Source organism: Penicillium odoratum (assembly GCF_028828045.1).
Source record: "Penicillium odoratum strain IBT 22623 chromosome Unknown utg000004l_segment0_segment0, whole genome shotgun sequence".
NCBI lineage: Eukaryota > Fungi > Ascomycota > Eurotiomycetes > Eurotiales > Aspergillaceae > Penicillium > Penicillium odoratum.
The window spans coordinates 98,402-109,918 of NW_026643146.1; the positions used below are offsets into that span (position 1 = coordinate 98,402).

General features: G+C 43.2%; 3 protein-coding genes across 3 annotated transcripts; 1 reads left to right on the forward strand and 2 right to left on the reverse strand.

The window, feature by feature from the left end:
* Positions 1-5,507: 5,507 nt before the first annotated feature.
* On the reverse strand, positions 5,508-6,368 carry N7520_004298 (monooxygenase sphC; the record flags this gene model as incomplete). Its single annotated transcript, XM_057138232.1, has 1 exon — positions 5,508-6,368. The coding sequence occupies one exon, from the start codon at positions 6,366-6,368 to the stop codon at positions 5,508-5,510; it is 861 nt and encodes a 286-aa protein (XP_056996439.1).
* A 1,113-nt stretch (positions 6,369-7,481) lies between these two features.
* On the reverse strand, positions 7,482-8,751 carry N7520_004299 (FAD-dependent oxidoreductase; the record flags this gene model as incomplete). The annotated part of the gene is made up of 4 exons (XM_057138233.1): positions 7,482-8,195; positions 8,251-8,458; positions 8,517-8,654; positions 8,705-8,751. The coding sequence occupies 4 exons, from the start codon at positions 8,749-8,751 to the stop codon at positions 7,482-7,484; spliced, it is 1,107 nt and encodes a 368-aa protein (XP_056996440.1).
* A 789-nt stretch (positions 8,752-9,540) lies between these two features.
* N7520_004300 (aminotransferase class IV) lies at positions 9,541-10,500 on the forward strand (the record flags this gene model as incomplete). The annotated part of the gene is made up of 1 exon (XM_057138234.1): positions 9,541-10,500. One exon carries the CDS (start codon positions 9,541-9,543, stop codon positions 10,498-10,500), a length of 960 nt encoding a protein of 319 aa, XP_056996441.1.
* Positions 10,501-11,517: the final 1,017 nt, after the last annotated feature.

Below are 11,517 nucleotides of genomic sequence, written 5' to 3' on the forward strand. Positions count from 1 at the left end.
CTAAGTAGATAATCAGGCGAGAGTTATGCTAGTGCGGATATCCGCAAAATATCCTCGTATCTTCATTGAGGATATGGTATGGAAGTAATATCCATTATCCTCAATTTGCGGATATGGTATTGAACCTGATATCCAGCGGAGAGGATATGCCGCAGTCTATCGAGGATAATGCTTTCTTTATTATATATCGGTTAGTATAACTAATAATACGCGTGTGGTTAAAATCTTATAAATCAGTAGATCAATTTCGGGAGAGATTCATTAGTATCCTATGTAGACTTTAGCATGGGCCGGCCCATTGGGCCGGACCCCTGCCCAAGCCCAGCCCAATGGGCTTTTTCGGCCCATTGCTGCCTGATTTTGCCTGATTTTTGGACATAAACTGCTGAGTCACCTGAAATTAATTCTGTTATTTACCCCTGTTTTCGTTAAAACACATACCACCTACCCTATTATCTATCTTCTTTATTGTATTTTTATGAAATATCCCTGTTTATGGATAGATAATATATATCTTTATTAGTATAATAGCTATTTTCAATAGATAAGGGTAGGGTATAGCGTATATTATAGAGTAGTGGTTAATAACCTTGCTAAGGTATGAAGATATATATTTCGTACATGCATTACCCTCACCATGTTTCTGGTTATACCATCTTTAGTACTAAATTTACCCCAAAAGTGCGTTTTTGAACTAGTTTGAAGTAGAATCCAATGAATTAGACCCTCTAATATCTATATTCTTTATTCAATTGATAAAAAATAGCTAGAAATAGTATAAAAGTTCGGATGAAAGGTTCGAATTGTTGGACTTGGACAATTTTTTTCAGCAAATACTAGCCCCACTTACTATAATTTACCCCTTTTATCTTTACTTTTTCTTCACTTTTTCTTCTCTGATTCTTCTCTGATTCTTCTCTCACTTACCCCTTATATTGATATGTCTCAATTATCACTTTATAGTGATAGTATTGATAGTATTGATCCATCTGATTCTATATCATCCTTTTTACCCCCTACCCTATCCCCTACCCTACCAGAATCAATTGAGCGAGTTAGGGTTAATGGTGAAGAGTATGCACTTTGGGCTAAACCTATAAGTGAAGACTTCAAAAAATGGTGGTCAGAAACCCAGTATGGATTAATCCCATCGAGGTCTGAAATGAGATGGGATGGAAAGCATATTTCTCCAATTTGGCAAAGTTTACAGCAATTAGCTAGCCTTCGGACCGGAAAACCTCAGGTTCGGTGCTTATACTGCAGAAATATCTTTGTTCATCCGAATTGGTATGGTAAATCAGTAGCAAATGGCACTAATGCAATCCGTCGACACCTTTAAAGTTATCAGAATAGGGTAAAATACCCTAATATCCAACAACTTATGCAGAAAGTGGTAATTTAGCTCTTTTCATCCCATCATTTTTTGCCATAAAAGCTAATAAGCTCTTTCATAATAGACCACAACTACCAATCCTACCAATCCTACCCCACCCTTCTCTAACGATTTATGGGAAAAACAGCTTTTGACTACTATTACTAGTCTACGGCTCCCTTTTCACCTAGTCGAAAGCCCACACTTCCGGAACCTTCTATAGCTTGCACAATCAGCACCTTCTATGCTATCTTTCCCCTATGGTTCAACAATTCAATGTAGGTTGATAAAAGAGACCAAAACTCGACAAAGGGCTATTCTCGATACCCTACCCCTTACTTCTAAGCTCTCGCTTAGCCTCGATTATTGGACCTCCCCTTTTCAGTAAGCATTTATGGCTATAACAGGCTATTTTCTTAACGAATCATGGGAGTATAGAGAAGTGCTCTTAGGGTTTGAGCCCCTATCAGGGCCCCATTCTGGTGAAAATCTTGCAAAAATAGTGCAAACCACTATCGAAGCATATGATTTATCAGACCGAATTATGGCCATTACAGCTGATAATGCGTCAAATAACCATACTTTGGTGGATTCTCTCCAAGCTGCATACCCTACATGCTCATTTATCAGAAATCCTTGTATGGCCCACGTGATTCAGCTAAGCCTAAAGCAGCTGCTTGGACAGATGAAAGCAGGCCCTAAGAATGATACAATTGACCTTATTTGGTCTGACGACCTCTCCCACAGCAAAAGGGGTATAGAGGGTATAGCTAAAACCCTCCAAAAAGCTCGGAATTTAGCTATCTATATCAACGCAAGCCCACAACGACGAGATACCTTCTTAGGGCTTCAAGATCAGATGAAAGTACGCTTATTACCACTTCAAGACGTCCGGACTCAGTGGAATTCAACCTTTTTGATGCTACAGCGGGCTAAGCGTCTTCGAGATCAGCTTACAAAGTATTGCTTAATGTCTAAGCTTACAGAAATGAAGCTTTCTACAGACGAATGGCAGCAAATCGACTATCTACTGTATATTACAGAGCCTTTTTACCAGTTTACCACAGTTCTGTGCAAAACAAAGGATATTACTATCCATACTGTCTTCCTGATCTATAATAAGCTATTTATCCATCTGGAAGCTTCAATCCGGAAGCTGCGGCGGAAAAAGGTAAGTTTCATCCGATCTTTTTTTCATTCATCCGATCTTTTTTTGTCAAAAAGCTGATATCTTCTCTTTAGATTCTATGGAAGCAGCATATGCTTCAGGCCCTAGAAGCAGCTAAGGTTAAGCTATCTGAGTATTATGCTCAAACTGATAGCCCTAACCTTGGTAATCTGTATGCACATGGGACAATTCTTGCCCCTCAGCATAAGCTCCGCTTTTTCCAAACTGCTGATTGGTCAGATCAAGATTATGCTACTCAATATGAGATAAGCTTAAAAGATCGGATAAAAGAATATCAAAGCAAATATACTGGTCTATCAGATCTACCCTCGATTACCCTTCAGCAGAGTGAGCAGAGTGAGCTTGAAAGCTTACTTACCCCAGAAGTGGAGAGCTCTTTTGTCCAAGATGAGTTATCTCACTATCTTCAATCAGGTAATTTACACTTTTTGGCACTTTTTACTACCTTTTTATACCCTTTTATACTCTCTTTTAGCTAATAAAGCTTACTAACCCTATCTTTAGGCAAAACCCTGCTAAATACTCGACAATTTTGGAGAGAAAATGAGACTAAATACCCAATTCTTGCGCAAATTGCGCGTGATATCTTCTCTATCCCAGCGACAGGTGCTGGGGTAGAAAGGCTTTTCAACTCAGCACGTGATATTTGCCACTATCGACGTGGTCGTCTTAAGGCGGATACGATTAAAGACCTTATGCTCTATAGTCGTGTTACCCAATTTGAGATGGAAGAGACAGAGCTTGCTTTCATTCGATCTTTGGATATCTTTGATGAGGGGGAAAAGGATGAAGTTCAGGTAGAAAAGGGTGATATTAGTGAAATTAGTGATATTGAAGAGAGTGAGGATGAGAGTGAGAGTATGAGAGAGAGTATGAGAGAGAGTATGAGAGAGAGTATGAGAGAGAGTATGAGAGAGAGTATGAGAGTATATGTGAGAGAGAGTGTGAGGTTAAAGAGAAAAAGAGGGGATTTATCCGAAGAAAGTTCGGATGAAAGTGCGGATGATGGGAATTTGCCCGCATCTCGCACCTCTGGTCGCATACGGAAGCGCCCTGATCAGCCAATTGGATTTCATGTAATTAATTAGGTGTTTTTAGTCATTATTTGTTATTATTTATCAATCAAATTTTATCAGATCAATAAGGGTTACTGATTTCAGCGCAAATGAATGACTCCTGAAATTTCAGGTAGAAGGGGTTTTGTGCACAAAACCCTATCTCTTAGTAGTAAAAGTATGTATTTTATTTATGGTATTTACAGCTAGAATACTAAAAATACAGCATATCTTTCATAAATTATGTAAAAATAGTATCTCCACTCTAATGGGCCGTAATGGGCTTACCAAAGCCCAATGGGCTTGGGCCGGCCCACCGAAGCCCAATGGGCTGGCCCAATGGGCTGTCCAATGGGCCTGCCCAATGGGCTTGCTAAAGTCTAATCCTATGATGAGTTTCCTACTAGTGAATACGAAAACAAGGAGAGATATAGGCTACTATTTCATTATGTTAAAGCTATAATGTCAGAATGACTAGTATCACCTAAGTATCGATAACTATGGGCTACCTTACTAAATAGAAATATATGGTATGGGTAAGAAAGTGTTAATATTGCGCATATAAGTGAAATGGTAATAAACAGGAGATCAAAGAGTAATTGTGCTAGGAAAGAAGTATAAAGAAGTTCTTGATAGTGCAGATATGTTAGTAAGAGTATACCGGCTTGACGGTCAGTAGAAACTTGAAAGAGGCTAAGCGGCTCTTTACGCAGGTGATAGAAACTTTCAAGACGAAGCTCGGTAAGTTGTTAAGACCAGGGTCTTAGGGGGTTGGATGGATGGGAGTGATAACACGGCACAGCGTACTCCTGTACTGCTGCTGTCTGGATTGATGGTAATATAATCACTGGAGAGCTGTTATGCAGCTCTCCCGCCGTGCTACTTCTGTTGTGCGGCTTAGCTAAGCGGATCACCGGCATACCGGGTCAACCATTCTCCGGCCCGACTCCGTTAGGGCCCTTCGCATGTAGAAGTATACTCCTCTGCCTATACTCTTGGGTTCTGGCCCCTCTCGTATAGGTCTTCCTAGACGTGTCGTAACATAAGTATAATCTCTCTAAGTTAACTAGTATAGCCAACTTGGCATTTATATACTCGAATTAGGGTCGGTGGGAGGAGGCCGAGTAGCTCGAGGTGCAAGTGATAGACACTCGCAAGACGAAGTTCGGTGAGTATTATCCCGACACGCTGACGAGCATAGTCAACCTAGAATCAACTTCCTGGAACCAGGGTCGGTAGGAGGAGGCCGAACAGCTCGAGGTGCAAGTGATGGAGACTCGCAAGACGAAGTTCGGCGAGGATCATCCCGGCACGCTGACGAGTATGGCAAATCTCGCTTTCACTTGGAAATCTTCAGCTCATGATGCTGAAGCCATCAATCTGCTACGAGAGTGCTTAAGCAAGCAGAAGCAGACACTCGGCTTTAACTATCCCACCACTTCATCTAATTCCGAAACATTGTTAAAATGGGAAATGGAAGCGATATAAGCGGTTGAAGGGGAATAAAAAACAGATTAGGGATAGGAAACAGCTGAGCGATCGCAAATTGATAATGAATAGTAACGAAAGCGCTGGATATAGATGCGAAGTTAATAAATACGTTTAGGAGCTCATATTTTCATTGCATTTCTCGCTTCTAGTGCACTTCCTAAAAGCATGTCCCATCACAAATTGCCTAACTGCGCACTTTTCAAGGGCAACTCGCCACCTCATTAAGCTTCGCTTATAAAATAAGGAGATAATTAGACGGAAATGTCGTCAACAAACTGAAGATGCAAGATGCTAGTATTTTTGGGTTGAGATTACATATAAATTACGAAGCAGTAAGCACGTGATGGTGTTTTCAATACGATTCAATATTTGAAACCAAGCTAAGAGTTACAATGACAGCTCAAAGCCCCAAGTAATCGCCAATCTCCTTGTAATCAATCTGCCACAGACCTGGGCTGCCATTCGGGTACTGACTGCGGAATCCGACCATCTTCTGTGCTCGGGGGCTCATGGACTTGACTAGATCCAACTTGAGAATGTGGGGGTAAGCCTCTTCGGGTGTCAAATAGCCTGGTTGAAACGTAAAGGCGACTGCCCGGCGATAAGAGTCTGTTGTTCTATTGGCACCTCCACCGTGTACAAGTTTTCCGGACACCAAAACCACATCCCCAGCTTTCATTTCAGCTGGGATAGTCATTTCGGGGGTTCCGCGGTCATTATAATCCGGCCAATGGTTACTACCGGGAATGACTCTCGTGGCTCCATTCTCGTCGGTAAAATCGGTGAGCGCGATGAGAAAGTTCAAAGAGATCTCCGGGCCTGCCTCACCCAATTTAATGAAGGGGTAGTTGTTCTCAAGGTCGCGGTGAAGAGGCTGCGCGACATTTCCTGGGCCGATCTCAATCACTTGCGCGGTGTTCATCCAGTAGCTTTTGCATTCCTCGCGAAACACACTTTCACAAATCTCATGAACTTCGTCACTGTCCAGAATCTCGTTGCGGAAGGTTGAGCTTAGAGTCGGAAGATTTGTTAGGCGCTTTGTGTTGCTGCCGTGGAAGTTCGATATGAACTTGTCGGAGTGTGTGGAGCCCGCATTCAGATTATCCATGGCAGGGGCAATCTCTGCGTTAAAGCGTGATATTTGGTCTGGGGCGAGAAAGTTTTTGATAATAACACCACCGTCTTCACGCATGATTTTGAGAATATCGTAAGGGGAACTGCCCTTGGGCAGCTCTCGCAGCTTAGGCTTTTCAGTCGACATGACTCACTTGAAGCAGAGTGTCGATTGATAGTGTGTTCAAGAGCGTGTTGAGCTCAAATTGCTTTTATAAAGGACCCATGAACTTTATAAATTAAACCAGTACACACGGATGCAAGTGACAGCGAGCGCGATAATTTCTGATAAGACTTCAACTGATCATACGTCGTAAACTATGCGTTGAGCGATTTTGAGGCGCACACAAATGGTGTTTAGACATCAAACGTTCTATCCTTCTTTGGATGGAAGATGAGCGATCCGAGATTTCGTCCATATAAGGAGTGGTCATTACAGTATAAAATAGTGTAATCTCGTGGTAATTCTTTATCGGCTGCATAATTCACCCGCCGACCGCCTTTATGGCAGGAAACCCACAGCGAGAAGCGGGGTTACCCCAAATCGCCGATAGGCCACCCGATAAGGCTGGCGGACATTCGATCAACTCACTGTCACTTGCCATTCGAAATCAAATATCATCATGCCCCGACGAGGACCCAAGAAATCTATCAAACGATCAAAGACGTTCAGCTGGCTGTTGAATCTGCCGGTCTCGTGGGATGAAACGGGGCTTCGGAAGATATCGGCGAGAAATGGTGGAGAAAGTGATAAACTGGGAGCTTATCTTTACAAAACATGATTAAGGAATATATTGAGCTAGAGGAATGATCCACTTTGAAAATGCCAGAAGCATCCTAGATCGCTGCTGCACATACTCTTGAGGTGCCGAGATCAAGTTTACGAGATCGAATCAAGGAGCCAAGATGGTGTTTTGAACCTGGTCACTTTGGCCATAAATTCACTGCTTTAGAAAGATATTGACAGATACGTGACTGAGAGTTTAAGGCGTTGACAAACTCATCAAGAGTGTTTTCGAAATCTCAAGCGTCGTGGGTGCTGCAAGTCATAGTCGAATTTGTCGAGTTTTTGTATATGGGAAGGCTTGGATGGAGAAGTCCTTTTTACTTCTGTAAAATGCTGTTTTCCGCGAAACACTCATGGAGAAAATCGATTGACTTAGTTCTGCTATCCGGTTAAATAGTGAAAAATCTCGGGCCAATATCACACACAAAGAACAACACGTAGGAATTGCTTAGTAGAATATATGCGAGGTTGCAACTACAGCCTCGATTGAGAAACCATAGCCTCCTCAATCAACTTCGCTGCTGCCAGTGCGCACCCATACGAATTTTGATATCCGGCTCCACCTGCACCATAGTTGTGTACAACTGTGACGCCTCCGATGCGCTCCTTTTCGATTCTGGTTCCACCTTCTCGCACCGGCCGCAAACCCACGCCGTGACGAACGATATCCAGATGCTCAATCCCTTTTCCGTTTGTCAACTCAGGACAGAGTTTGACCGCTCTCTTCATAATTCGGATTGCAAGGGTAGGGTCAACATTGCCATCCCAGTTTCCCTTTTGGTAGCAGCCGCCGAGAATTGTGCCGCCACCAGCCGCTCTTGTCATAACATAACACGCTTCATCTTCTCCATCGTCAGTTCCCGAGATACTTAGCATCTTTCCAGCGTCGTTGCGGACGACAACAATCTGTCCTCGAGCAGGCACAACAGCCTTGTCTTCGACACCACCGATTTTGCTAGCCATGAGTCCAGTACAGTTGACGACAAGATGAACCTTGTTTGATGGATGGACACCAGGGTTTGTGGCATCTAGAATATGATCAAAGGAAGCACGCTTAAAGCTGACTCCACGCTTTAAACATTGCGAAACGAGCCAAGGGAGGTAGATGGCTGTATTTATGCAGACAGACGTAAAAGAAACTCCGTGATCAATTTCAGGGCCGAGCTCACTCTTGGGAAGTGAGTGGAACTGAGACATCAATGATAAGTTTGTTTGAATAAACACCTTATATGGGCACACTCACATTGGGCACGACGTCTTTGAACCACGGGCTAGGAGAGAGCAGTTCAGCAAACCAGGCCGCCGTGGCAGACTGGCTGTCTTTGGCCCGGTTGAGAATCTGACACTCTTGGAAATGAATACCAGCATCTGGGTGATTGCGAGCCAACTCCTCCAGCGGACCCCAGGTGTTTCTATCCCATTCTGCTGAGTCGGTACCAGTGTAAGAAATACTAGAGCCGCAACTTATCAACCACTGTTTCACCAAATCTTTGAAGGGTATCAGCTTACGGCATGTAGTTTGCTCCAGCCCATGGGGAAGCATATTCAATGTCATAGTCACCGGGCATATGCTTTGCAGTTACAATAATGTTGTATTTGGGGTCCTTGGAAAGGATGAGGGCCGTGGTCAACCCAGCAACTCCAGCACTAACTCACAGTCAGCATAAACTCGGAAATAGCAAGCTATCAACACGTACCCAATGATAACAATATTCTTTTGCGCCATCGCAGGTGATATATTCATTACACGCGACAATATGCTGTCGATCGCCCCTGAAGCGGCCAGGTGTTTGGGATGTTTGGGTTATCAGAGTAAGAGTTTTTTTCGAGAAAGGACTTACCTTACGTTCTTATTTCTAGCTTGCTGACACATTCTATTAGGAAAAATCTACGAGTGGCAGAAACTCACATACTGTGGGCCAAGAATATCTGTCGGTTCTAGGAATTTGAGGTATTGACTAGTTAAGGTTATTATCTGACCAATAGAACGGGGCCAGTCTCAAGATATCGTCTGAAGACAGGATACACGAAATCCCCCAAGAGTATTGACCTTAGCTAGCTTACCTAGCTCTATGAGCTCCGGCAACCAGTGGTTGCTGGATATAATTACTACAAGCTAGTAATATTGACCCGTCTTGGCTTACATTGATTTTCGACTACTTGATTATGTCATTTAGCAACGTAACTAACGATAAGATATGGGGGAACTCGCTGTGACTTACTATAAGCCTGTGTTGGTGATTCTCGGCCTCGTTGTCGGTGACAAAATAAAATCTTCTATAATGAACAATTGTGGAGTTACGCTGTCACTTGATTTTTTACTTATCTTTTGCTACTGCAACGGAAACAGAACACGAACAGGTACAGATAATACTAAAAGATTCTCGCTATGACCTTCCATGGAGCCAGTGACAACAGATTTCGATTTATCATATGTAATAATTATGCCTATTAATACCTTGGGATCTCCGGTTTTATGTCTTCATTTTCGCAGAATCAAGAGAATCAGCAGACTTGACATCCCGCCTTCAAGATGTCTACCATGGAAAAAGTGTTTACCCAATATGCCAAGCGCACCGCTGTCCTTGAAGCAAGCAGCAACCCCCTCGCTCAAGGAGTCGCCTGGATCGAGGGCGAGCACACCTCTATCAATGTGGCTCGCATTCCTTTGTTGGACCAGGGTTTCCTTCACAGTGATTTGACTTACGACGTACCAGCTGTTTGGGATGGACGTTTTTTCCGTCTCGATGATCACCTCAACCGACTAGAACAAAGCTGCAAGAAGCTGCAACTTCAGATCCCCATCCCCAAGGAGGAGATCAAGACTATCTTGGTCGGCATGGTTGCCAAGAGTGGTATCCGCGACGCTTACGTTGAGCTTATTGTCACCCGTGGCCTTAAGAGTGTTCGCAGCGGCAAGCTAGAAGAACTTAAGAACAACCTTTATTTGTTCGTTATACCATATGCCTGGATTTCTGAACCCGAGGAGCAACGTACTGGCGGCAGCGCCATCATTTCACGAACTGTCCGACGATGCCCCCCTGGCTCCATGGACCCCACCGTCAAGAACTTTCAATGGGGTGATCTCGTGCGAGGCTTGATTGAGGCCAATGATCGTGGTGCTATGCACCCTTTTCTGACAGATGGAGATGCCAACCTTACCGAAGGATCTGGTTACAACATCGTCCTTATCAAAGATGGCGTTCTCTACACTCCTGACCGTGGTGTTCTCGAGGGAATCACCCGCAAGAGTGTCATGGACGCTGCTGCAGCCCTAGGCTACAAGGTGCGTTTGGAGATTGTGCCCACAGCACTAGCGTACACTGCTGATGAGATCCTCATCTGCTCAACTGCCGGAGGCGTTATGCCCATCACATCGCTTGATGGTGAGCCTGTGAAGGACGGCAAGATTGGCCCTATTACGTCGACTATCTGGGACAAATACTGGGCTATGCACTACGAATCAGCCTATAGCTTTGCGATCAAGTACTAAGCGCAAAAGCCTGTATATCATCAGGTGCAAATGAAAAGAAGCTTTTGCGTTCATAATTCTATACAGTCAACTTCCACTTATATCACCCCCCTCCATCCAAATGATATTGGGTGACAAATGTGAATTGTGACAATTCTGAATTCATGACGTATTAGTTGGTTATCTAACCCTAAGCCCTACTTCCTATTTAGTTTTCTCTCCACATATCATCCAAAGTCACCTGACGCTTCTCATCAATCTGAATCCTAGTAAAATCGTCAATCAAACCCTCAATCTGTCGAATATGATTCTGAGTGCCCTTTTCTTTGTTCCCAACCCATAATAGAATATCCTGTAGATAACCTAGTATGTCAGAATTAGACGGAAGCTCTGGAGGGGGCCCGGATATATATTCATCCTCGGCATCTTCACCCGCCAAAAAGCCATCAACATGTCCAAAAAGTAAAACAATTGCTTCAAAAGCAACAAAATCTTACTCGAGATCAAAGACATGCTCTTGAAAAAGCAGGCAAGGCTATTGGGATGCTTATTGCAAAACAAGCAGTTGATGGAGCATTAATTCAGAAGCTTTCTTCTCAAGTTGATACTTTTAAGCTGCAAAAAAAGAAGAAAAAGGTCTATGTTAACCCGAATACACGTTTTGCCAATATATTTAATATTAAAGCTGCCCAAGCGGAAGCAGCTGAATTAGAAGCACGCCAGAAAGCAAAAGAGCCAGAAAAACAGGCTAAACTGGCCTCAGAAGCAATAATGAAAATTGCTTTACAAGATTGTATGATTGAGTGGCAAATTTAGGTAATATTGGTTATACAAGCTTAGTTAATATACTCTCGGTTATGTTTTTCGAAGTGGCCCGTTACTAGGGGTGGCCCGGTAATAGGGTAACGATCTTAATCCATTTCTGACTTGGCTCGGTTTCAAGTATTGAATCGTATTGCAAGGAAATATCACGTGATAGAATATTCTATAAATTACTTGCAATACTCCTGCCAAGAATACTGGTCGCAGCCTCTTAGC